Source organism: Nelumbo lutea, chromosome 1 (genome assembly GCF_056320005.1).
Source record: "Nelumbo lutea isolate HS-2025 chromosome 1, American lotus-T2T, whole genome shotgun sequence".
Classification (NCBI taxonomy): Eukaryota; Viridiplantae; Streptophyta; class Magnoliopsida; order Proteales; family Nelumbonaceae; genus Nelumbo; species Nelumbo lutea.
In genome coordinates, this window is record NC_142684.1 from 92,704,181 (window position 1) to 92,731,665 (window position 27,485).

General features: G+C 38.9%; 1 protein-coding gene, 1 long non-coding RNA gene and 1 pseudogene across 3 annotated transcripts; 1 reads left to right on the top strand and 2 right to left on the bottom strand.

The window, feature by feature from the left end:
• Positions 1-10,045: 10,045 nt before the first annotated feature.
• Positions 10,046-10,788, top strand: LOC148876146 (uncharacterized). The gene is made up of 2 exons (XR_016105589.1): positions 10,046-10,260; positions 10,387-10,788. It is a non-coding gene; the product is annotated as an uncharacterized LOC148876146 (long non-coding RNA).
• A 226-nt stretch (positions 10,789-11,014) lies between these two features.
• LOC148876147 (FCS-Like Zinc finger 8-like) lies at positions 11,015-12,259 on the bottom strand (annotated as a pseudogene). Its single transcript, XR_016105588.1, has 2 exons — positions 12,152-12,259; positions 11,015-12,043 (listed from the first exon to the last, which is right to left on the bottom strand). The product of XR_016105588.1 is annotated as an FCS-Like Zinc finger 8-like (transcript).
• A 2,052-nt stretch (positions 12,260-14,311) lies between these two features.
• On the bottom strand, positions 14,312-17,565 carry LOC148876148 (alcohol dehydrogenase 3-like). Its single transcript, XM_088966230.1, has 10 exons — positions 17,149-17,565; positions 16,480-16,616; positions 16,326-16,372; positions 15,843-16,168; positions 15,678-15,760; positions 15,506-15,581; positions 15,331-15,392; positions 15,059-15,154; positions 14,761-14,922; positions 14,312-14,641 (listed from the first exon to the last, which is right to left on the bottom strand). Exons 1-10 carry the CDS (start codon positions 17,180-17,182, stop codon positions 14,525-14,527), a joined length of 1,140 nt encoding a protein of 379 aa, XP_088822356.1. The 5' UTR covers positions 17,183-17,565; the 3' UTR covers positions 14,312-14,524.
• Between the last annotated feature and the right edge of the window lie 9,920 nt (positions 17,566-27,485).

Genomic DNA, 27,485 nt, shown 5'->3' on the forward strand with positions numbered 1-27,485 from the left:
TTCTTGTAAACACAGGTTTCATCTGGATTTTGCTCAAAGTCAAACTATTTGACCATAGAGTCAAATCAGATGTTTCAACTTCTTGAAACTTGCTTTAATCCATAGATGGATCTATTTAGTTTACACACCAGGCATTCTTGACTAGCAGTAATAAAGCCTTGCAACTGTTGCATATAGATATATTCAGTAAGATCTCCATTTAGGAACGTGATTTTGACATCCATATGCCAAATCTCATAATCATAGTATGCTGTTACAGCTAGCAAGATCCGTAGGGATTTAAGCATGGCCATAGGCACAAGGGTTTTCTCATAGTCGACTGCCTCTTTTTGAGTGTACCCTTTCACTATAAGACGAGCTTTATAGGTCTCAACCTTTCCACTTGTAGATCCATTTGCATCCAATTGCTTTCACCCTAGGGGATGGGTTTACGAGAGTCCAGACTCCATTGGTTTTCATTGAGTCAATCTCCACTTTCATGGCATCTACTCACTTCAAGGAATCTATGTCCAACATAGCTTCTACATAAGTCATGGGATCTTCCTCACTGGTTGCGGTGTCCATCAAAGAACTTTCTTGATCATAGCTATAAAGAACTAGAGGCCTATATACCCGATCAGATCTTCTAATTTGGGTATTATCTGGAACCTGTGGAACATCTCCCACTACTCCTGAGCTCTCCCCATCAAGAACAATTTCCGGATGATGATCGTTCAAGATGTAATCTTCTTCTGGGAAGTAGGCAATTTGACTACAAAACACTTTTTGCTCTCTTGGGTCATAGAAGAGGTATCCTACAGAACCTTTAGGCTAGCCTAAAAATAGGAAACGGGTGGTCTTAGATTCCAATTTTTCTGCACTTGTTCTTTTAACATATGCTACACAACCCCAAGTCTTCAAGTGTCTCACACTTGGTTTCTTGCTGGTTCATAGCTCATAGGGAGTCTTAGAAATGGATTTGGTTGGAATCCGATATAGCAGTCTCCAATACATGTCCCCAAAAGGATATAGGTAGTTCTGAATGGACAAGAAGTGATCGGACCATATCTAATAGAGTCTAATTTCTCCTCTTCGACACACCATTTAATTGTGGTGTAGTAGGAGGAGACAATTGTGATACAATCCCATTGTCCTTAAGGTAGTCCCTGAATTTATCATAGAGATATTCACCTCATCGATCCAATCGAATGGTTTTGATGTGTCTCCCCAACTATTTCTCGACTTCTTGTCTAAACTCTTTGAACTTTTCCAAGGATTCAGACTTATGCCTCATTACGTACACGTAACCATACCGAGAATAGTCATCAGTAAAAGTTATGAAATAACAGTGTTGGTTCCGTGTCCTGACATTCATGGGACCACATACATCAGTATGTATTAGGTCAAGTGTGCCCGTAGATCTTTCAAACTTACCCGTAAATGGTTGTTTAGTCATCTTACCCTGAAAGCAAGGCTTACAAGTTAAAAGATCTTCTACATTTAGAAAATCCAAATGACCATCATTTACTAATCTTGTTATACGTATTATATTAATATGGCCAAGTCGGTAATGCCACAGACATGTGGGATTAACCGTATCACGCGTTTTTTTCTTAGGGATAATTTCCGAAGAAGTTTTGGTTATGTTCATTTTCAGAGAAGGACGAAGGACATAGAGACCATTCTCAAGTTCTTCATAGGTAAGGAATTTGTTATTCAATTTAATAGTAATCTTATCACTAAATAGAACTGAATAACCATCTTTACACAATTTTGAAACTAAAATCAAAATTTTCAAAGTAACGGTGCATAAAATCATTCTTTATGCGTTACAATTCCTTCTTTGAAAAATAAATCTACAGTTCCTATAGCTATAGCTGCAATTATTGTAGAAGTCCCCAAGTAAAGAATCATCTCATCGTCATTCAGCCTTCTGCTTTCTCTGAACCCCTGCAATGTATTACATGCATGAGTAGAAGCCCCAAAGTCAATACACTAAGATGCAAAGTGACCAACATATTTGCATTTATGACAAGAGATTCAAAATTACCTTATTTCTTCTTGGATTCCAGATATTGAGGACAGTTTCTATTCCAATGTCTGGTCTGTTTGCAGAAGTGGCATTCATCCGATGACTTATCTTTCTTCTGCCTTTTTGGCTTGCCCACTCTCTTCTGAGGCCTCTTCTTGCCCTTCCTCTTTCTTTTGTCAAATTTTTCACCTTCAACAAGCATGACTACTAACTTCTCCTTCTTGATCAGTTCTTTTGGCCCTTTGCAACATATTGTTGAGTTCTTGAAAACTAACTTTTAGCTTGTTCGTGTTGTAATTCATGACAAACTAATTGAAAGGGGGAGGCAAGGAGTTTAGGACGATGTCAGTCCTTGTGTGATCGTCGAGCTGGAATCCAAGTGCCTCTAGTTCATTTATGTACCCCATCATCCGCATGACGTGGTTATTAGACAGTTTTGTATGCCCTTACCTTCAATCAAAATGATGTACTTTATGAATTTATTGTAAATGAATAAAAGTGCATATTTGATTCATGTTCCCTTGGTATGTTTTTGTGTAATACCCTTAAACTGGACACTTAATGAGACTCGTGTTAGTTTAGAATGTTCACAGCCAATGGGTCGGTCTCGGGAGACCTATCCTGACAAAGATAACACTGTGGTGCCACCAAGTCGGTTGGGGTGGCTTGTCTCAGCTACCAGGGTGAGACCCTAGGCACATACAGTGTGGGATTAATTGAATCTTTGAACTGGACCAGATTTCCAGTATTGCCCTGGACCTTGGAGATTGATGGGCAAAACTGGAAAGTTACACCCGACCCCTAAACTCGATTATGATACTGCACTAGGTGTCGGATTGGGCTGTCTTTGATGAACCAATCAGTGAGATCCTTAGCGGCAGTAAAAACCTGGGTATGTTGGGACAGTCTGAGAATTCATCTGATTGGGTGATCACAGTGACAGGATCAGCCCCTTTGTCGGACAAAGGTAATGATCGGGGATGCACTCTCACTAATGGAAACCAAGACTGACGGCAGCCGATTTCAATCGTTGAAATTTGTTTTGCAAAATATATTTTATATGAGATATAAAAGTATATAAATTATGGTTTCAAAATGATTTGCAAAAGGTTTTAATTCCTAGGATCCATATATGAGAGAGTGCAACACTGTTCCTTGCAGCCGAGGGAGAGGTCCTCTCTTCTCGGGCAGTGTATGATCATTATGGGCTGAGAGGTTAAGTGTAAGGCTATTGAGGATAATGCCTGATGGGCTAATCTTGCATCTGCCCACAGTCCCTGGGTGTTACAAGGTGGCTTGGCCCAGGGACCACTTAGAGTAAGTGTTGGGCCCATAGAGCCCATCTAATGAGTTTCAGGGGGTGCACTGTCCATAACAGTGTATTCGGCCAGGCCTTGTAACAAAGACTGGGCTGAACCCATGTGGCTGATGTGTAGATCAATGTTTGGGTCCCACACCATACAAGGAAGCCCAACTAGGCAGCAGTTTGGAAGGCTTAATGAATACATAACCCTAAATGGGCCTTAAGCCCATTTCGAACTGGGCTAATTTGATTAGTCTTTAAGGGGCGAATTCTGAGATAAGATCAGCTGATAAGATTGGGCCCACACCCTATCCACTTAGAGAGTCCAAGATCTAAATGAGATTTAGATTTGGAAACTTCCTAATTAGGTTAGGAGCTGGCTGATCTAATCTACAGATAAGATAAGGATTATCCCTTATCTTAAAGGGACTTCTAATCCATATATGATTTGGGTTAGCAACTCCTAATGGGATTAGGAGCTGATCCCTTTAAGTCTATAAAAGGAAGAGGGAGCGGCAGCCTTTAGACAAAACATCCAACAGACTCAAGTCTTGTCTTCAGAGCTGAGATCACAGAGGAGAGAATTCTGCACCCTGCAAATTCTCTCTAGCCGCCTCCTTCCTATAGCCGCCTCCTATAGCAGTTCGATCTCCATTGCTTGGGAGAAATCAAGATTGGGTCTTGATTCCAATCTTTTGGAGAAAATATTGGTAGGAGTTGTATTCACAAGCCGTCCAGGTGATTCTTGGGAAGAATCAAGTTCTTAGGAAGGACACTACTGATTCTGCTCCACCTTGCACTGTGCCATCTTCAGTGGGAGCAGATTTTGGTTTCTACCTTGGGCATGAACACCTCGATTAAGAGATATTATTTCTCTGTATCAGGTATTATCTCTCTCTCTCTCCTCCTTTTGGTTCAGATCTGGTTCAGTTTATGATTCAAGAATGATCCTTGAAAATATGATTTTCTAAATAGGGAATTCGATTCCTAGTTGAAGGGAAAGAAAAAAATTTTGAAATTCACCCCCTTTATTCACAATCTTAGGCGTCCATATGATGGATTTCCAATCCCTTCAGTGGTATCAGAGTCAGGTTCAAATCTTGAACCATTCTGTTTCAAATCTGAACCTGCGCAAATAGGGAGAAGGCATTCTACCCAATTTGCGCAGATATGGGTTTTGGGAAATTTGTTCCCAAAACAGATGAGAAAATAATCTAAAATTAATTTTAAATAAATCTGATTATTATTTAGCATAGTTCTTTATAATTTTCTTGATTTATGGGCTGTTCGTACAAGAGGAGATCGAAATCTTGGTTTGCGCAGGGAGAACTGCAAGATTTGCAATTTATTGAATTTATGACATTTGCTCTGTAAATAATTCTTTTTTTATTTTTAGACTCAATGTATAGGCATTTGATCTGATGTAATAATTAATAAAAATAGGATTTCTATTTATTTTTAATTTTGGATCGAAGTTGGCAGCGCAGAGAAGGAGATTTCGCAGATGGGAAATTCGCTATCTGCGATATGCAGTTTGAGAAACTGCGATCTGTGATCTAACCTTTGTTTTGCAAGATGGAGTGTGCAAACAGCCCTGATTAATTGATTTCTGTTTTTCTTTTATTAGTTATTTAATTTTAGATTATTTTCTTGAATTAAGGATTTAATTAAAAATCAAACCCTAGACCCATTCGAACCAAGATTGGTTCAAACTGTTTGGACCAATTCTAGGGTTTAATCAAGGCTGAAAGTGAGCCCTAATTTTTCCCACAAATGGGCCTGAGGATTGATATTTAATTAAATGGTTAATTCGGCCCAACCTGTAAAGGCCCAGTTTTAAATAGTTAAAACTACAAAAGCACATTTTAAAGGATAAAGCTATATGGACCGAACTGGATAACCCTAATTCAGCCCATATACCTAGATAATATTAATGGTTAATATTATGGAATTTTAACGGGATTCTAACGGGCCTTACAGATAATTAATTGATTGGATCAATTTATCCCTACATGAGATGTATGGATGTGTGATGTGCTGCGTACATGGGCCATAAGTGCTTAGCCCATGCTCATTCGACAGTGGCTCTTGCACACACCATGGCTGAATGCACATCATTGCCATGGTGTCCCTTTTGGTCATTGGATGATCTCCCTCAGTGGTGGGCCCCACACCTCATCGAGAGGTTACGTGCGGAACCCTAGCCGATTTAAGACCCACCGAAATCTGGCTTTATGAAAATCAGTGGGAGCCACTTTGGTTTGACCTAAATCAAACTAGGGCATAATTATTTGTTCCCTCCAGCTAATATGAGTGCAAGTGATAGGGAGATTCATATGATGAACTCTCTAAAGGCCTTCCATCATTAGCATGAGGATGGGTTCTTCAGTAATGAGGAGACGCACCAAAAAATGGGCTATCCATTTGCTGTTGGGCTTGTCTGAGTGTTTCATAAGATGATAGGGGCGTCATAGACCGATGTGGGAGGGGCTTCACCAAAAAATGGGAACTCTCTCATGGTACCTCGGCGTTCACGAATATGATGGGTAAGCACTCACAGGACAGAAAAGTTTACCTGAAAACGGCTCTAAACCTTGTCTGACAGAGGCCAAAGGGAAAACTCATATGATGAGTGGATATGATCCTTCACAAAAAGATGGTGGGGTTATGCAGCTGAAACAGTTGGCTCCATGCACCCTATGTGATTTCCCACATTTCCAGAGACAACCCATAGTCTCCGTCACTGAGAAAGGAGGGAAATCTCAGAGATGAATAAATGGAAATGGATCGTAGATTAAAATCCATATCTATGAAATGAACATCAATCAAATTAGGTTGTGGACTGATGTTTGCTCTTTTATCAGAAAATGGCAAACGAATCTTTTGCAAAGCTTCTTGATGACAACAAGCTTAAGGGCCCAAACTACGCCGACTGGTACAGGAACCTTATGCTGGTCCTAGCTTCAAAAAAGCTAGACAAAGTGGCAAAGAATCCTGCCCTAGAGCGCCCGGGAGACAGGGCTTCTGAGGCCCAAAGGAGAGACTTTCTGGAATGGGAGGAGAAAAACTCCCTAGCCCGGTGTTACATGATCGCCTCCTTGGACAACCCAATACAGAGGCAGTTCGATCAGATCGAACTTGCCAAGGACATATTGGATAGCCTGAGGCCGATGTATGAAGAGCAGAATCGTTCTACTCGGCAAAAGGTCTTGAAGCAGTTCATGACCACTCAAATGTCCAAGGGCCAACAAGTTCACGACCATTGTCTTCGGATGATGGGTTACATCAACGAACTGGAGGCTCTTGGATCCGGGCTAGACCTCACAACCCAGATAGACGCTATCCTTAATTCTTTGCCTCCTTCCTTTAATCCGTTCATCATGAACTATAACATGAACAAGCTGAATGTCAGCTTGCAAGAGCTCAGCAATATGTTGCAAAGAGCTGAAGAACTGATTAAAAAGGATGAGCCTGTAGCATGCTTGTTGAAACTAGCAGAACGGGCAAGAGAAAGAGGAAGGCAAAGAAGCCTCAGAAGAAAGCCACTAAGAGAAAAAAGCAGAAGAAAGACAAAGCAATGGATGCCTGTCACTTCTACAAAAAGACCGGCCACTGGAAGAGGAATTGTCCTACCCACCTGGAATCAAAGAAAGGTAATTTCGAAACTTGTGTTATAGAAACCAATTTATTGGTAGCTTCTGCATCCTGGTGTATTGATTCTGGGGCTAGCCCGAATAGGCATCTAGAAAGCTCAACAACTTGTGCCCCGAGGTCGCGTCCACCAAACGATCGATCCTAGGGAGTGGGAAACAGTCCTTTAGGCAAGCTCGATTCAAGTCGGTGTAGTCGAGACACATGCACCATTTATCGTTAGCCTTTTTTACCAGAATGGGGTTGGCCGCCCAGCTCGGGTAATGGACTTCCCTGATAAAATCGGCTGCAAGGAGCTTCCCGACCTCCTCATCGACTGCCCTCCATCGCTCTCGGGCTAGGTTACGTTTCTTCTATCTAATGGGCCTAACTACAGGATCAGTATTAAGCTTATGAGTTATAATGCTAGGGTCTATGCCGGGCATTTCTGCCGCAGACCATGCAAGAGCATCTAAATTTTCAAGAAGCATACTAGTTTAGATCGCAGAGGCTCCTCAATGGAAGCGCCGATCTGAAGTGTTCGGGTCGGGTCCTCCGTCGATGCCGTGATGGAGACGGTCTCTTCTGTGGGCGCAGCTCGCTCCTTGCTCTGCTCTATAAGTCACTCCAACTCGAGGTCGTCGGCCACCTTGGCTTTCCCTTTGAGGGCAGCGACGTAGCATTTGCGAGACTCAAGCTAGTCACCTCACGCTATCCCAATTCCGAAGTTTGTGGGGAACTTCATGGCCAAGTAATAGGTGGATACCACAGCTCGTAAGGCATGGGTGATCAGCCGACCTACTATGGCATTATACAGGGATGGGGTTGTGACCACTAAGAAATCGTGGTTGAGTCTCACTATGCTAGGCCAAGTGCCGACTTCCACAGGTACTGTGATCCTTCCCAGGGGCCTGACTTCCTCTCCGCTAAAGCTTACCAGGGGAGTTTTCACGGGCTTCAGGTCGCTCTCTTGGAGCTGAAGTTGGTCGAAGGCTGCTTTGAAGAGGATGTCTGTTGAGCTACCTGAGTCGACAGTGATGCGCTTGACTTCAAAGTCATTGATCTTCATCTTTATGATGAACGCGTCATCATGGGGGTAGTGGACCCCGTGCACGGCATCTTCTGTGAAGAAGATTGGGTCTTCCATCCTTGGCCACTTCGGGGGGTTCTGTTCCTCCCTGGTAGCCTTTGTGGCTGAGGTGCAGCCTGCCACAATCGATCCTCCGACTATCACGTGGATGGTCCCCCGAACTGGTCTCTCTTCGGGGGGGCAGAAGAGGTCATTCGCTCTAGCGAGAGGGTATTGGCTTGCTTCGAGGGTGGATGCCTACGGGGAAGCGGCTGCTGAGCCTGAGGCAAGGAAGGGAACTGCTGCTAATACTGGTACTGAGAGACCTGATGCAGCACTTGTTGCTGGTAGAGTTGGAACTGCTGGAACTACTGCATTTGAGCTTGCATGGCTCGCATGCACTGCACTAGGTCTTCCAACTGATTTTGGTTGGTCACTGGGAGCACAACCGAAGGTTCAGCAATGGTCGCTCCAACTGTGGAAGGGAGTGGAGCGTTCACGGGTGCCACTGTGAGAGGCACGTTCAGGTTGGGGATCCCGTCCACAGAGAGGGGAACGGTGAACTGTCCGATGCAGACAGTGGGAAGCTGGGGTTGCTCTTCATAAGCATTTTGTCTGGCACCACATCCAGCATTGCTGGAGGAGGCCATGAATGCTAAGTTCTCAAAAGGAAAACGTAGAAACTTAGAGGAAGGCTTTTTTGAAGTGTTTCCCACAGACGGCACCAAATGATGCTACGCAATCCGAGCACTCCTAGCTGGCAACTTATTGGCTCCTTGCTGGTGACGGACAGTACCTGAGAAGAAGACGATGAAGGATTCCCGGGGGACTTGCCCGGTGGGAATACTCCGATGCTTAAGTTAGAACGCTGGAGAAAGTAGTAAAGAGTGCAAAGAAGGCTAAGACTGTAGGTCGCGCTAGATCATTGAGTTGGCTCGAGAGAAAGTTCGAGTAAGTTCAAGATATTCAAGATATCCGAGAGAGCCCTTTCCTTCAATTAGGGGGCTCTTAAATACGAGCGTTCTTGTCAAATCGGGCGTAACCGCCACTGGACCTCTATCGCAGCCGTTATCTACCAGGCCTGCGTAGGTAACCGTTGCAAAGTACTACCCCATCGGATGAGTGACACGTCCCGGAAGGACAGACACGCCACCATCTGTCGAGAGACGTGGGCGCAGTCTTGTCGGGCTAGCAGGGATTGCGCCATCGGTCAGAAGACGTGGTGAAGTCTGGTGAGTACGGTCTTGTCAGATAGAAGCTTCCTGAAAACATCGCGTCGCTTAGTAGCGAGCTACCTTGTAGCGAGCTCTCCTGTCGCGAGCTACCTTGTAGCAAATTCCTAAGGGTACTGCGAGAGGATCCCTCTTGAAGTGGCCCTTGAGGCAATTTTCTGTCTAAGTATTGGAGCGAGTTGGTTATCCTAGCCCGCGAGCTGGGGTAGACTTGTCTTGGAGTATTCTCTTTTAGTACATCGGGGATCCTCAAGCTCGCGCTATAGCGAGCTCACCCTATGGCAACCTGTCCTGAGGGCTCATTACTTAGTCACGATGAGGCTGTTGTGTTGATCTGTTACTTGTGCTGAGTCATGTCCACATGTCACCTTCTCGAAGGATCGGGTCAAATCACCCTCCATTAATTGTCTTTTTGTGTTCGGTTCAACCGAATAGAGTCGGTTGATGGCCAAACCCACGTTACTATTAGACGCACTCAATCAACAAGGTCAAACGTGATTGGTGGGTGCACTCATCCAGTGCACCCATGGGTGTATAGAACGCGGACTTGAGACTTTTTATAGAGTCCATGTTCTATGCACCCATGGGTGCATTAGACAAGTGAACCCATGAATCATGTTCAAACACGTCAACCAGGGGAAGCAAACATAACGTTAACGGTGAAAGGCCCATTAACATGGATTCAGCGGTTCTACTGGACACAAACCGGCCACAAAATGACAAAAGGTAAATGAAAAGGAAGCCATAGTCGCATTTTGCATTTCCCCTGTATTTTTTCCTCCATCCACTGAACCCTATCCACACATCGGTGACCATACCACAGCGAGTGACCTAAACCAGCGGCCATCGGCAGCGAAGGCGAGAGCTCTCTGGTGGTACATTTCTGGCCTCTTCTTCTTCTTCTTAAGGGGATTCTTGTATCAACAGAAACCACCCACTTTGGACAACCATCGGCGACCATACCACAGAGTGACCCGAACCAGAGGCAACCACCGGAATGGTGAGAGCTTCGACGGTACGTTTCTGACCTCCTTTTCATTTACCTTTTGTCATTTTGTGGTCGGTTTGTGTCCAATTGAACCGCCAAACCCGTGTTAACGGGCCTTTGACCGTTAATGTCATACTTGATTCCCCTGGACAGCATGTTCAAATGTGATTCATGGGATCACTCGTCCAGTGCACCCACGGGTGCTCAGAACGCAGACTCCTTTTTATGATGTAGAACAAATTGAAAGCATTATGGTGGCCCATGATTGCAAAGAAAAGAAAAAATGACACTCAAGCGGCCATAACTTTTAATCTGGGCATTTAACAAGTTGTTTATCTTGTTTTGAGTCCAAGTTTGATTATGAAGTCTAATTTCATTAAAATGTGATGTTTTGGCAAATTTGAGTCCATTTTGAATTTTACTATATTTAAAAGCCTTACTATTTCGGAAAAGCTGGGAATTGGACTATAAATAAGCCATTGTATAAGATCAATTTCAAGATGTTTGTTTTGAAAAAATGGTACTCTTCACGCTCCCACTACGTCACTTTAGCAATGGGCAGGCTCTCTACATATGAATACTGCATCTCACTTGTCCAATCTTTTCCTTATAATATATACAATGTAATATCAAAACAGTAAAAATAAAAGTAGGGTTTGAGTAAATTATAAAGACCCCCCTGAGACAAAGACCCCTTTTCGTTAACTTTTGATGAAATTCCATACTTGTAATAAAAAAAGTTGTGAGAAAAACACTGTTCAGAGACGTTGTGAGAAAAACGCTTTTTATGGGCGCCATTGAAGCTCGCACCTGAAACACTCGGACCAGAGACGTTGAACCCACAACCAAAAGCAAGGTTTTTCAGCCGAGCAGCTCCTCCATAGCTCGTATTCAACATTGTCGTCTCTGTGGAAAAAGCTCACCTGTACATGTAAATGTCTTTCCCCTATCCAAGATTCTTCTTGTAAGTGTAATAGAAGCTAAGGAAATCCTCAGAAGGATAGCTCGATCGATCAGTGAAAAAACTGTTCTTCCTAGATGCAGACAAACTAACAACACAGCAACTCGCCACAATGCAGTTATCAAATATGTGAGTCGTTCTTGAATTAGGCCCATGGGTGATTACACAAGTATAATCCTTTGAAAGCTCCATCTCACTCGAAGAAAGAAAACCTGTGAAAATTTTAGGAGAGGCGGGTGCTTCGAGGCCAAAACTTGCGGACCCAAATGCAGATTTCCTTGATGAAGGCGATAAGCCGGAAGAGAAGGAACCCAATTGTGAACTTCGAATCTTGATGCCGAACTCAGGAGGAGATTTGGCGGATTCAGTCGGAGAAAGCACAGAGGGTGGAAGAGGAGGAATTTGAATCTTCAGTTGTGATCCAAACAGAACCATTCGGCTTTCAGGTTTGGAGAAATTGTTCTCGCTTTTCTCATCATTGAGGGCGTTGACAATACCAAGACCAATGCCGCTTGAGTCCTAACTGTTCCCATGGGTGCTTGCTTCCCAAGCAAGGTTCTGGGGATTTAACAAAAAGTCTATCAGACCAAAAAGGGTTACCAAGACTAGAGAGTGGTTTACTATCAAGTATTGAAGATGGGATCATGACAGCTTCAGTTTCAGAAAAACCCTTCTCAGATAAAGCAGTGAAGAGTCTTGGAGAACTGAAGAAGGACAAAGTGGGCCTTATGAATTTTTCTTTGGGAGATGGAAGAGAACCATGATCCATGAGAACTTGCTTACTAGTCACCGCTCTCGATTGCTTTCTCAACATAACCTCCCTTATCAGATTGTCGGAAGTCTAAACTTCTTTGCAGAAGCGAAAAACAGGGGGATAAAATGAGATTTCGTTTTATTTGATTGGATAGATTTGTAGAATTGAACAACATAATGAAGTAATGAACTTTAGAAACTAACCTGAGTTAATTTGGGAGTAAACCCAGAAGCAAAATTTTAACTCAATAATTCGCCATGGATCGGAGAAGGTAGTATTCTGCAAACAACCTCTGCAGAATAGAAGGGAAGAAATAAGATTTGTAAGGTCCTTACTAGACCCGAGTAGACAAAAGATGGTGGCACTAAAGTATCCGCCTATCCCACAACCAAAAACAGAAAGCCCTGAATCGGCTCCATAAAAAATTCTCCTAAACCTCCGTAACTTCCATCATGCAACGCAACAAAACAAGGAAAAAACTGCCTTTTCCCCCTATATTCTTGCTTTTTCCTTAATGGATATGAACATTTTCTTCCCCACGATAATAATCACTCATTCACTCTTCATCAAAACCCATATAAAAACAAGCTTCATGATCAAAAAGGAGACACCAAGATCAGACGAGAATCAACAGGCAAACGGCAAAAAATCTTGTAAATTTTTTGCTTTCCCTTTCTTCTTTCTTTTGGTTTTTTAATCTCCCCTTGTTTCTTTCTCCGGTATATCAGCAGAAATGACTCTAGTTCTACTTTCAACTACCACTACACAGAAAAAGATTCAAAACGCGCTGGTGCAGACAAGACCCATAAACAAAAATAACAACAGACACGAAAAACTAACGGTAAAACAAAAGGCTGAGTGTCTTTCTCTGATGGGCTTTTTGCCACACGGGCAATGACATTGAATACGAGCTATGGAGGAGCTACTCGGCTAAAAAACCTTGCTTTTGGATGTGGGTTCAACGTCTCTGGTCCGAGTGTTTCAGGTGCGAGCTTCAATGGCGCCCATGGACAGTGTTTTTCTCCCACTATTGTTCTTGTATATGAGGTCGGGGAAGGTGGACAATGTTTTTCTTCCAACTGTCCTTGGGGTCTTTTTGGCAAAATAAAGTATGGGGGGTCTTCATCACAGACCCCATAATACAGGGGAGTCTTTATAATTTTACCCATAAATGTATTATATGGATGAGGTTTTTCTTTTTTTTTTTTTGAATAAGGATTCGACTATGATACTTTGTTATCAAAATATATTGTAACCAATCAGCCAATATACTAAAGCCTCATTTGCTTTTCCTTTTGTTAATTTACTTTACCTAGGTAAGTGCATTTACTTATGTTCTTTATTTCTCAGGTAAATAAGACATGACCATTTTAACTATAAAAATCCATTATTAAAAGGGATATTTTGTCCTGTTCAAATGTTGGCAACTTTCCCCCTATGTGGGAAAGTTATTTATCCATCTAAGATATAGGTATCACTTTCACAGGTAAGTGATACCTAAGAAAATAAACTTTCTATGATTCCCACATAAAATAGAAAAAAGAACATAGAATTCTTCAATAGGAACCAAAATCTCATTAACCAACTTTCCCTCCTCATTGATACCTAAGAAAATAAACTTTCTACGATTGACACATAAAGTAGAAAAAAGAACATAGAATTCTTTAATAGAAACCAAAATCCCATTGACCAATTTTCCCTCCTCTCCAAATCCAAAAAAAGAACACCCCTAAAAATAATAATCAATCAAATAATATTTATCAAGATTTACAGGGGGTTTTGATTGGTTTTAAATAGTCAAATGGCTGATGTAGGGCTTTAATGCGTTATTATTGGTTAAACAGCTCCTATGTGCAGCCAATCCGGAATCATTAATTTAGATGTCTATTGTTAGTAACCAACTGACCAAGTACGCATTTATACGCATCTGTACTCAGTACTAATTGTTTATCAACTGAATAACAACAAAAAAATGAGTATATGCTTAGAATGGGTAGTAGCATAGATAAGGTCGGACTCCTCTCTTGTACTCATTTGTATGAAAACAGACTTACAATTTTCATATGTGCGTGCCTTCCCATATTGTTTCATAAAAGAATGCCATTGTATAAGCTTCCATATGGCAAGGCAAATAAGTTAAAAAACAAATACATAAATAAAATGCCCCGAGTCAGCCATGCAACATGTCTATTCATGTTTGGTATGCATTCTATATTGCACTAAGAACCTAACCCAAAACGTATGATTTTACTTATTTAATTAGACCCATTTTTCCAGAATGAGAGGACCTAGAGACGTGCTTGAAGGAGAAGCCTTCTATGAATACTTTGATAGTTTGATTTAACGCAAGGAGAGATATAATATAACCCAAAAACTGAATCTTTGAAAAGCACAAGCGGGTGTTATTCATATTTATACTCTACAAAGTGAGACAGACTCATTAACTACAAAGAGAAAACAAGTTAAAAGCACAATGTAAGAAGCAGAGATCAAGTATCTACGAACACCCAAAAATATCTTTATTGTCATTTCAATTGGACATGGGAGGACTTGATTCAGATATGCAGGCCTTCACTCTAACCATCCATGCGAATGATGCATCGGAGACTCTCTCCTTTCAGCATGTACTCAAAAGCCTTGTTGATCTCTGAGAATGGGAGTTGATGAGTGATGAACTTCTCTAGTTCCAGTTCCTGAAGTATAAGCATAACAATGATACAGAGTCTTAGATTGACATATGTGAACCAACTAGAGGATTTAAATGAGAAAAAGCATTGAAATTGTTAATGGTGAATTGAGTGTAGAAGTTTACCTTATTCATGTATTTTTCTACAACAGAGGGGAGGTCGGAGCGTGGTTTGTAGTTTCCAAAGAAGGTACCCTTGAGAGTTCTTTCATTCAGTACATTCATTGGGTGGGTCTTGAAGACAGCATCTTTGTGAGGTACACCCACAAGAACAGCAACACCCCAACCCTGAAAAAGCATTCTAAGTATCAATTGAGATGAAATTTATGTGATGGAGATGCTGCATTTCACAGTTAGCCTAGAGAAATAATAACCCAAGGGAGAAAATAATAAGGAGAGAAATGAGGGAATGGTTGCAACATACATCATGAACACATTCGAATGCAGAGATCATAGCATTAATATTTCCAGTACATTCAATGCTCCGGTCCACTCCTCCATCAGTAATCTCAGCAATCACCTAAATGGAACATGAAAACAACAAACCTAAAATCAGAGGAAGAAAAAATCACCTTACACGTATTAAAACTTGCATGCATATTAGCACATCAAACCACAGATGTAGGAGATGGAAAAAGGGTATTTGATCACTGGAGTTTCATATATCATGATAAACACACAACTTTATATACAAACCTCTTGAACCGGTTTGTCATAGTCCATTGGGTTCACAAATTCAGTGCATCCAAACTTCTTAGCTGTTGAAAAAAGGCAGAGGAAATCCCTTTAATTTTCATCTTCAATTGTAGAAGATATACATTTACTGATCCAGTAGAAAAATCTTCAATTGAAAAAAGGACTGGACCATTACCTTCCTCAAATCTTTTTGGGTTCACATCAACACCGATAATTCTTGATGCCCCAGCAATCCTGGCCCCTTCAGCAGCCTATTCACATATTTTCAACTTGAGTCAATCCTCCATTAGAGGAATTGAAAGAACAGACATAAAAATAATTCCCCTATGAAAATAATACAAACTTACAGCAAGGCCTACAGCTCCCAATCCAAAGACAGCTACTGTTGAACCCTTGGGAGGTTTTGCAACGTTCAATGTGGCACCAAGACCTTCAAGAGAAAAATCTGAGTTTCTTAATTTGAGAAGTAGATGAATTCATAGAAATCAGGATTGGATTAACACTTTACTCACCTGTGGAGATACCACAGCTGAGGACACAAACTTTGTCAAGTGGAGCCAAAGGATTGATCTTGGCCACACAACCAACATGAACAACAGTGTATTCACTGAAGGTGGAAGTGCCCACGAAATGGTAAATTGGCTGGCCATTAATAGAGAACCTGGACTGGCCATCGTTAAGCATCACACCTCTGTCAGTGTTTATCCTGAGGAGGCTGCACATGTTGCTCTCCTCTGACTTGCAGTGGTCGCATTCTTTGCATTCTCCTGTGAATACTGGGAGGACATGATCTCCTGGTGCAAGATCTGTGACTCCCTCTCCAACGCCCTCCACGATCCTAAACAAAGGTTACAGAAAAATCAGAGAAACCAATTAATTGAATGACAAACTAAAGAAGTAAACCTTAAAAACCCAAAACATTTAGTACTCAAGCACGGTGGTTAATAAGCATTTCTATTAGAATCAGGTCTCTGTAATCATAAGAATGCACCCACCCTCCAGCCTCATGGCCATAGATCCGAGGAAACAGAGGAGCTTGTCCCTGCAAAATTGGAAAACCCATTTTAATTTGAACATAGAATTGATGAAGCATCATCCATGATAATTGGATTATTAAGAGCAAATAAATACTAAACCGAAAGAAATTACCTTAGCCTCCCAGAAGTAGACATCAGTGTGGCAGAGGGAAGTGTAGAGGATCTTCAGACGAACCTCGTTTGCCTGTGGAGGCGCCACCTCCACTTCTTCGATCACTAGTGGCTTTCCAGCTTCCCATGCAACCGCAGCTGCAGATACACAGGGAGAATCAGCAAAACGTATTGTTGAAAGCATCCCTAAATTTGCTGCAATATTTTACCTGTTTCCCTTTTCTAACGCTAAAGACTTGAAAAAAAGATACAGGACCAAGTGAGAGCGAGAGACTAGATAGTTGACGGGATAGCTAACAAACGAAATTAAATGTACACAACGTCACTTGATTATCGATTTCAAATACTTCTGTTGTCTAAGTATATTCCAGATCAGAGAAAAAAACAGAATTATGAGGACCCAATTCACCAAGACGTCATAAAACTCAACATCAATGAATAAGATTCAACTAAAAGCACAGTAAAAAACCCAAATTCCAGATGACCCAACAGGCAGACAAATTGGTACTGTTCTACATCTTTTCCCTACAGTAAGCTAGCAAGCAAGCAGATCAATAGTATGACATCAAAACAAACCCAAAACAGAAGACCCAAGCAAATTAATAACTAAATGAGGGATCAACTGAAAATCAGATCAGATCAGATAAAAACTAGAACGTCGCTATAGTACCTCTGCAACGAATAACCTGACCAGCAGTCGTCATCTTTCCTTCTTAATGTGGAGAAATCTCAGAAATGTATTCGAAGCTCTAGTAAACAGTGCTGGTGTGATATAAATCTGCTTTGTGGGGTATTTATATGATGAGGAGGGGTACAGAGGAAACCGAGAATAAACTTCACTATATTCGATGCCAACAAAGAGAAAAAGATATTTTATTCTTCGAACCTGCTGTCTTTCCCATTAAAATTAGCTTTAATCAACGTATAAATACAGCGGCGGTCACTAAAAACCACTCCCAGATTTCAGTTTCTTTGGTTTCTGAACACTGGTTTAATGTTTTTTACTTTTATGCAACAGGACTTCAACATAACATTTTCCTCCTTGTGTTATTCCATCTCTATCCTTTACAGAAGCCACCGGATCCGTATCTTTCATATCAGGGACGGATAAAATAAATTAAGAACACCAAAGCCTGTTGGCCAGGTAAGAGATTCCAATCTCATGGTTATTGCCATAGGTTCTAACGGCTTAGCGACTTATTGCTTTGTCTTTTAGGGGACAAAATTTGCGATAATTGCCACGTTTTGAATGGGCCCGAACCTAATGCCTAATACTGAAATTCTTCAAATGGACAACCGAATTTGCATCGGTAGATAAGCTAGTAATACAATATTTAGGGTTTAAGTAATCAATTCAGCTAAGCTGATTCAATTGCTTTGAAGTGCTTCGGATAAGCTATTTTTGAAACAAATGGTCCTTTAACTGATTGATTGACAGTCAATTTGAACTCTCTGAATATTTTACCAAACAGAACATAAAGGCTGTTCATGGAGAGTCCACCTCTGAAAGCTAGAATCTAAAACAAAAATTTTACTCCCATTAAATTGTGTGGGTAGTTTAGATTTCCACAGTAATAATAAGGCCACGCCTCTTATTCACAATGGGCACTCAATTGACTTTAAAAAAAAAATGCTTAAGTAATAAGTTAATCATTTCAGCCATTTCAATTCTTCCAAATGGGATTCAATGACTTGTTTACAAAATATCTAAAACAATAAGTAATTCAGTTCAGCCATTTCAGCTGATATCAAACGGTCACTCAGTGCAAAGATTTATTCTAATTTAGTTCAAAAAAAGATGGATTTTAACCTACAGTTTTGTCTAGACCAAGGTTTTGTATCAAATCCAGCGTCCTTTTAATTACTTCAATCCTGGTTTATCTATGCAAAACCGCCAAAGCCTTGCTACGGCTGGTTTGGTGGTTTTCCATCTGTATTGTTTACTTTTTCTTGAGAGTGCATCAATATTGGTCCAGATGAACCTACTTCCGCCCAATTAACGAACGACTTACATATGTCTACAGAGCCTTCAAATCAGCATGGATAACATAAGAAACCAACAACAACTTGTTGAGACGTCCACTTGCTGCAGATGTCAACTATTTTTTTATCTTTTTTTTTATGATTTAGTCTTGTAATTAAATATTTCTATTTAAACTTTCAAGCTGGATTGAGCTCAATTTGATTTTTTTCTGGGGGAGGGGGAGGTGGTAGGACCACTTTGAACATGAGATGGAACAGCCAATTCCAATTCTAGAAACCATGCAGATATTTATAGTCGTATATGGCGATTGTATATTGGTTGTTCTTTCCTTTGTTTTGTTTTATTTATTTTCGTGGTTACCTTCTATGGATTGTAAGTTCAAGAATATACTGTTGCATGCCCTCTGATTGCGTATATGGTTTCCAGGAAACTGGAGTACTTTCTTACAGAGCTATCATGTGGTATTTGAGGTTGGGTTATTCTGTAATGCAAAGTGGGTTTACAATGTATCTCATTTTTTGCATTATTCCTGTTTGTTTAAAATGGGTGTAAAGTATGATTCCCATCATTAAATGTCTTAAAACAATGTTTTTAAAATCGGATTGGGTAGGGAATCGGTTCGGGTCTGATTCTTGGGTTGAACGGCCCGATCGTCCAACAAATGGACAGCTTGTTTTGACAAAAAAAAATCTTAAAAAAATTAAAAAGCCTAAAAAGAAAACAGCCAAAAATTGTTCCTGAGTCGAACGGTTTGATGGTTCAATCACTCGGGTCAGCAGTTTGCTAACTAAATCAATAGTTTCTAGGCAAAAAGCGGTTTTGGGGGTAAACTGACTCTGGTTTTTCTGATCTAATCGTTCAGTCCAGTCCGATTTCGAAAACTTTGCCTTAAACGTTTGGTCAAACACACCAATTATTAGAAAAGTACAAAATTGTATCCAAACAATGGGTATTAGGGGTGAGCAAAAAAAACCTAAAACCCAAATCAACCAAACCAAAAATTTGGTTAACCAAACTAATCAATTCGGTTTCGGTTCAGTGTTTTTAAAAAATCGAAGGTAAGGATTCGATTTCGATTAATCAATATAGAAAACTGGCAGTTAACCAAACCAACCAATATCCATATATTTCTATATATTTTATATATATTTATGTATATTATATATACTTTATATATTTTTCATATATTATAAATTAATAAATATGCATTTTATATATGATATATTATTTATTAATTAAAATATAATATTTTTATTTATATTTTTTATTTTTTATTTTATATTTATATATATTTTTATAATATATATTATCAAAATTAAAAAACCAAAAAATCGATGAACCGAACCAATCAACCAGTTAACCGACTAATTTTGGTTTGATTTCAGTTACCGATTTTCCAAAAACTGTAGTATCAGTTCAGTCCAAGAAAAAACCCCACGGTTCGGTTAACAAAACCATGAGCCCCCTAATGGGTATAGTAATGCTCTCTCCTGTGAAATCAAAATGTGAGAAAACACATTTTTTACCTCTTAATCATTGCATTTTTTATGTTAAGCAAACGCTTACAAATCCAAACCAAAGTACATAAATACCCCAATTCGGCGTTTGTGTCACAAACAAACGCAACCATAGGAATAGTAGGGCTAGCTGTACTCTTTGGGTGTGGAGATAAGGATGTCATAATATAATATTTAAAATATCATCTGATTTGATTTTATAAATATCCGAGTTTGACCAATTATATAATGCATATATAATATTTCAAATATTTATGTATTTTAGGCAATTCTTATATATATATATATGATATTTAAATAATGTAAATAATTTATAGATAAATATATTTTATATAAATATTAATTACCTAAAACATCAATCAAATTTGATTTAAACTAAATATTTGACCTTTAATCAATAGATTCAAATTCGGATATTACTTGATTCAATTCAAATATTTGACCTATGTGGAGATACTAGATCAGCCTGGCTACGATTTTGACAAGATTTTTATTTTTATTGTATTGATATTTTGGCTATGATTTTGACAAGATTTTTATTTTGATTGTATTGATATTTCGTGACATTTCTGATTTCTTCTTGCAGGTGAGAAAATTAAAAAAGCATTCAGCTAAAGGGTTTTAAGTGAACTATTTTAATACTTTATGAGTTTTACCTATTTTATTGTAAACGAAATTCTCAAAGTTAAGTAACATGCAAAAAAAAAAAAAATCAATAAAGCATACAAGAATTGCAATAGTAGAGAAGAAAACAGTAGAGTACAACCCTATTGAAACATACTAGTTTTTTTAGAGAAAAGCTTGTTGTTTAGAACAAACAATCTATGCTGCTCAGAAGCTTCCTGTTCAAAAGCAACCCTAATGTCATTTGTTTTTTTTTTTTTTTGTTAAAAAAAATTAGGTTTAGTTTGGAAGGATAATATACAAATAAAGGCTCAGGTTGGAAGGATTACAAACCTTGTATTTTGTATTATTTTGTATGTATCTGTACTGAGGCTAAGTTTGGAAGGAGTACAAATATAAATACTTAGAGTGCAAAACATTGTATTTTTTATTATTTTGTATGTATTTTTATTGTACATATTTGCATTTGTACTCTTTTCAAATTGAGCCTTAGGCTGCATTTGGAAATGATACAAATGGAGTGTAAATCCCGGTCCAAGGTAAATTTGCACTCTAGTTCACTTTTGCTTGTATTCGATAACATTACATTTTTGCATTGACAAATGACAAATCAATGTATACTTACATTGATAATAAGATGTAAAAGTACATCAACAAAAAAGAAGTAATTTTACATTCAAGTGGGCTTCTAATAAAAAAAAAAAAAAAAACATCTGCTTTATTGGAATTCATGTTTCCATCCATTACAGCTAAAAATCTATTTGGTAAGAAGGTAAATTTGTCAATGCAAAACTAACCCAACTTTGCAGTTTATATGAATCATTTTACACTCTACATATTTGCATCGTTTCCAAATGTAGCCTTAGTCGCAAATACTCTTTTATCGGGACCCCTCTTTTACCACTCACCCATAGCTAGGTTCGATAAGGTCTCTTACTAGATGTAGTAGACATTTGAGATCAATTCCCACCTTCACCCAGGCTTAGGAGTTATAAGTACGGGGGTGCAAGTAACCTCATTGTGCAGCCCCATGAAGCCAAAATGATATTATAACAATCGTGTTTTTTTTCTGAGAAAATTATTAAAATTAGAAAAAAAAAATGTGGTTGGATCTTTAGAAAACTTCATAAAATGCCTCAATAACTTTTTCCATAGCTTGCTCAATTTCAACAAATTTTCCCACAAGCCAAATGTAGTTTAATAGTAAGAAAGAATGTTATCCAAAGACACAACTCGTACGAAAAAAGAGACCTTGGATGGAATATGTGCCTCCCCAAAACATTTTCAAGGGAAAATGATAGTTGTAAGACCCAGATGGGAGTCATAGTTAAAATGACTACACCAACAAAAGAAGGAACTAATCAGTATTGTGGAACCACAGTCCACTTTACCTACATTGGTTCTAATTTGGCATAAATTCTAACAAATAAACTAGGGAATCTAGCATCGTGGTGTAGGGTCCATATCACTTGATGACCAGCCAACTCGTAACAGTCCTTAATCATTTGTATTTCTAGCTTAAGGTAGGTTGAAGAGAGAAAGGAATTCTTGATATAGTGGTGTTGGGAATAATCCTTATATATTTTTTTGCGCAAATCAGGGATATCTAAACTAATAAAGAACAAATATGCAGTAATAAAAATGAATAACCAAAAATAGAGCAAGCAACAGTAGACACCAAGTTTTTACGTGGAAGAACCCTTAACATGAGGGTAAAAACCACAAGACCAAAATCTAAATCATCCACTATCAGCAATGAGAATGGGATACAATGCTTTTCTATCTAGTGAGATCTAGATGAGGAACACCAAGAAAGCTCTTATGTTCCAACAATAAAACATCAACAAAGTAAACAGCAAATAGAAAATCCCTCACCAAAGGTGGAAACACAACAATGGAAGAAAGAAGAGACGTTGAAAACGGACTTGTCTTCTTCATTTCAGCCCTTGTAAATCTTCTTCTTCTTCCAAACTCTTCTTCTCAAAACCGATTCTCTATTCTCTATTATCTCCTAGAAAGCTGCTAAATTTAAGAGAGTGGAGAGTGAACTCTCCAAATTCGTTGATAGCCCAAAAACTTTTTGGCTTGCAAGACAAGCCAAAGAATACAAAAAGACCATTTTCTTGATTTCCCCTTTTTGTCCCTTCCAAATTTTACTTCATTTTGTCATTATTTATTTGTAGGTCCCACCTCATAAAGTGGACAACCCAACAAATCCCCCCCTCCGACTCATGAGGAGGTCTTCTTCATACTCAAACCTGCCAAGCCTCTGCAAAAATCAAACTTGTTCTTGGGTAAACATTTAGTCATCATATCTGAACCATTCATTTCCATATGGATCTTCTCTATTTGTAATTACTTATCCACAAGAACATCCCTAACCCAATCATACCTGACATCAATGTACTTGGACTTGAAATGAAAAGTTGAATTATTAGCTAAGTCGAAAGGACTCTCACTGTCACAAAGAACAACATATTCATCTTGTTGTATACCCAATTCTTTAAAAATTGCTTCATCCATAAAATTTCTTTACAATGTTCGATTGCAGTAATGTATTCAGCTTCTGTAGTGAATAAAGCAACACATTTCTATAGTTTGGATTGCCATGACGCTGCTTCCCCTACAAAAGTAAGTAAGAAACCTAATGTGGACTTCCTAGAGTCAATGTCCCCAGCCATGTCTACAACAGTATAGCATTCCAACACTGTCTTACCACTACAAAAGCATAAACATAATTCATAAGTGCCCCTGAGATACCTAAAAATCCACTTAACTATTTTTCCAATTCTCTTTGCTTGGATTGGCAAGAAATCTGCTAACCACACCAATCACATGTGCAATGTCAAGTCTAATACAAAATATAGCATACATCAAACTTCCTACGGCTGAAGAGTACGGCACATTCATCATTTCTTCCTTTTCTTTCTCACTTGAAGGACTCTGTTCAAGACTTAACTTGAAGTAACTTGCAAGTAGAGTGCTAACTGACTTGGCTTTGTCCATGTTGAACATTTCCAGTACCTTCTCAATATAGCTTTCTTGCAATAGCCATAGCTTTCCAGCTTTCCTATCACGAGAGATTTGCACCTAAAATTTGTTGTGTTGAATCCAAATCTTTCATAGCAAAACATTTACTTAATTCTTTCTTCAACCTTTAATCTTGCTTATGTCTTTTCGAATAATCAACATATTATCAACATAGAGCAAGAGAATGATAAAATCATCATTAGAAAATTTCTTAATGAATACACAATAATTTATAGTGTTTTCTTGTACCCTTTGTCTACCATGAAGGACTCAAATTTTTTGTACCATTGCCTAGGTGCTTGTTTTAACCAGTACAAGCTCTTCCTTAGCTTACAAACCATGTGTTCTTTTCCCTTGACTTCAAACCCTTCCGGTTGCCCCATGTAAATGTCTTCTTCCAAATCACCATGAAGAAATGTAATTTTGTCATCAAACTGCTCAATCTCTAAATTCATACTTGCTACTAGGCCCAATACTACTTTGATTGATGACATCTTCACAACAGGAGAGAAATTTTCATTAAAATCAATGCCCTTTTTCTGACCAAAACCTTTCACAACCAACCTTGCTTTGTACCTTGGTTGTGAACCTTGTTCTTCTGCTTTCAACCTAAATACCCATATGTTCTTAAGTGCATTTTTGCCTTTTGGTAAATCCACTAAGTCATAAGTGCAGTTCTTATGCAATGAATATATTTCTTCTTCCATAGCTTTCAACCATTTTTCTTTTTCTTTGTTTTCTACAACTTCCTCATAACATTGTACTTCACCTGCATCACTGAGCATAACATACTTATGAAGAGAGTATTTCTTTGATGGCACTCATTCCCTAGTAGACATTCTCAGTTGTGGTTCTTCTTCTTGAGTTTGAGATTGCTCTTGTGGTACTTGAGGAGCTTCTATGGGCTGCTCCCCCTCTTCATGATCAACTTCACCTAGGTTGCCACCTAAAGCACTATCATCATCAACCACATTATCTTGTAAGTCTTCTCTACTTTCACCATGCACAACATAGAATGGAACTAGATCCAAATCATCAAATCTTTTAGGCATTGATTGTGACTTTGCAGTCTTTTCAAGCTCAACTATTTGGTTTTCAAGAAAGATCACATATCTGCTTTTTATTAGCTTCTTGTCAACTGGATCCCATAACCTGTACCCAAATTTTTCATCTACATAACCTAAGAAAATCCATTGCTTGGATTTTCCATCAAGCTTAGACCTTTCATCTTTGGGAATATGCACAAATGCCTTGCAACCAAACACTCATAGGTGATCATCTGAGACATCTCTCCCTGTCCATACCTTTTCTGGCACATCTCCATCCAAAACAATTGAAGGAAACAGGTTAATTAAATAGCAAGGAGCATCCATTGCCTCTCCCCAAAAAGATTTTGGCAATTTAGTATGTGAAAGCATACACCTAACACTTTCCTCAATGGTGCAGTTCATCCTTTCAGCCACACCATTATGTTGTAAAGTCTTGGAAACTAACTGTTCATGCCAAATACCATTGCTTTTGCAATATTCCTCAAATAGACCAATGTATTCATCTCCATTGTCTGTATAGATGCATTTGAGAATTTTCCCATTTCTCTTTCAACTCTAGCATGAAAATGATTAAATATCTCAAAGACCTCATTTTTATGTTTCATGGTATATGTCCATACTTTCCTAGATGCGTCATTAATGAATGTAACAAAGTAAGAGGCACCACCAAAAGACTTGGTTTTCATATCACATACATTGGAATGAACCAATTCCAAAACATTTTGCTTTCTATGAGGAGGATTTCTTTGAAAAGAAATTACATGTTTACCAGCAAAACAATGAATGCATGAATATAAATGCCTACCTTTCAAGCCCAAGAGGAGCTATTTCTTGGCAAGAACTTGAAGTCCTTTCTCACTCATGTGACCAAGCTGCTTTTTCCATAGGTTGGAGAAGTCTTTTTCTATAACATTCAACTGCCCCTTGCATAACTGAGCTTTTATTTTGTAAAGAGTGCAGCATCTTCGCCCTTTGCCACTACAAGAGATCTTTTGGTGAGCTTCCATTTTCCTTTACCAAAATTGTTGTTGTAGCCTTCTTCATCTAATTTTCCTATAGAAATTAGGCTAAAACGAAGATCTGGTGTGTGCCTCACATTCTTGAGAACCAATTTACAATCAACATCGGTCTCTATTTGTACATCACCTAACTCCCACAATTTTTTATGTATAATTATTGCCCATTTTCTACACCAAAATCACCTGATTTGTAAGTGGCAAAGAGTTCCTTGTGTGGAGTAGCATGGTATCACACACCAATGTCAATAATCCAATCTGTGTCTTGACATGTAAGGCTAAGACAAGACTCTTCACATCCTACAAAAATCATAACCTCACCATCCGTAACTACCGCAGTTGTCTCATTTTCTTATTTCTTTTCACCTCTTTCTTTCTTTTTGTCACTTTTTAATTTTTTGCATTTTCTCTTGAAATGTCCCGACTTATTGCAATAATGACAAGTGATGTCTTTTCTTGACTTAAATTTACCTCTTGATTTGTCATGGTTGTATGGACCTCGGCTTTGACTTTTACCCCAACTTTCTCTAAGAAATGCATCTGATTTACTAGTGTCCAATGGTTTTCTTCTAATTTCCTCATTGAGCAAACTGCTTCTTACCATACTCATTGTGACTTTTCCTTCAGCTGTAGAGTTAATAAGAGACACCACAAGTCTCCCAACTTTTCGGTAATGAACTCAGTAACAGTAAGACTTAGAGCTCATCATCCAACACCATTTTCATTGAAGCCAACTGATTTACAACATCTTGCATCTGGTTCAAGTGTTCGATAATGAACAAACCCTCCTTGTACTTCAAATTTACGAGCTTCCTTATTAAGAATGCCTTATTGCCAACGGTTTTCTTCTCATACAACTCTTCCAACTTATTTCAAAGAGGAACAGTTGAAGTTTCATTTGCCACAAGATGATAAATACTATCACCCAACCATTGTCAAACGCATGCAACAACTTTCAAGTCAAGAATTTCCCATTGGTCACTTGACATATCCTTGTGCTTGCTTTGTTCACCTTTCAACGGTGCATACAAGTCTTCGGAGAGCAACATATCTTTCATTTTTTATTTCCAAAGAGACAAATTGCTTCCATTCAATAAAATCATCCTAAAAGAATTTCCTTCTATGATTTGCACAAAAACCAAGAACCAATAGCTCTGATACCACTTTGTTGGGAATAATCCCTATATTTTTCTTTGCATAAATTATGGATATCTAAACCAATAAAGAACATGTATGCAGTAATAAAAATGAATAACCAAAAACAGAGCAAGCAATAATAGACACCAAGTTTTTACGTGGAAAACCCCTCAATGTGAGGGTAAAAACCACGAGACCGAAATCCAAATCATCCACTCTCAGCAATGAGAATGGGATACAATGTTTAACTATCTAGTGAGAATTAGATAATGAACACCAAGAAAGCTCTTGTATTCCAGCAACAAAACATCAACAAAGTAAATAGCAAATAGGAAATCTCTCACCAAAGGTGGAAACACAGCAAAGGAAGCAAGAAGAGATGCTGAAAACAGACTTGTCTTCTTCATTTCAGCCGTTGTAAATCTTCTTCTTCTTCCAAACTCTTCTTCTCAAAACCCCTTCTCTGTCCTTTGCTATCTCCTAGAGTGTTGCTGAACTTAAGAGAGTGGAGAGTGAATTCTCCAAATTCGTTGATAGCCCAAAAATGTATTGGCTTGCAAGACAAGCCAAAGAATACAAAAAGACCCTTTCTTGATTTCCCATTTTTGTCCTTTCCAACTTTTACTTTATTTTGTCATTATTTATTTGTG

Excerpts from the sequence above, each read along its gene's own strand:
- LOC148876148 (XM_088966230.1), bottom strand. The coding sequence starts at position 17,182 with ATGACGACTGCTGGTCAGGTTATTCGTTGCAGAG. Across the intron at positions 16,617-17,148 it reads TCAGGTTATTCGTTGCAGAG|CTGCGGTTGCATGGGAAGCT; the intron begins GTACTATAGCGA and ends GTGTATCTGCAG. Across the intron at positions 15,761-15,842 it reads CAGCTGTGGTATCTCCACAG|GTCTTGGTGCCACATTGAAC; the intron begins GTGAGTAAAGTG and ends TTTCTCTTGAAG.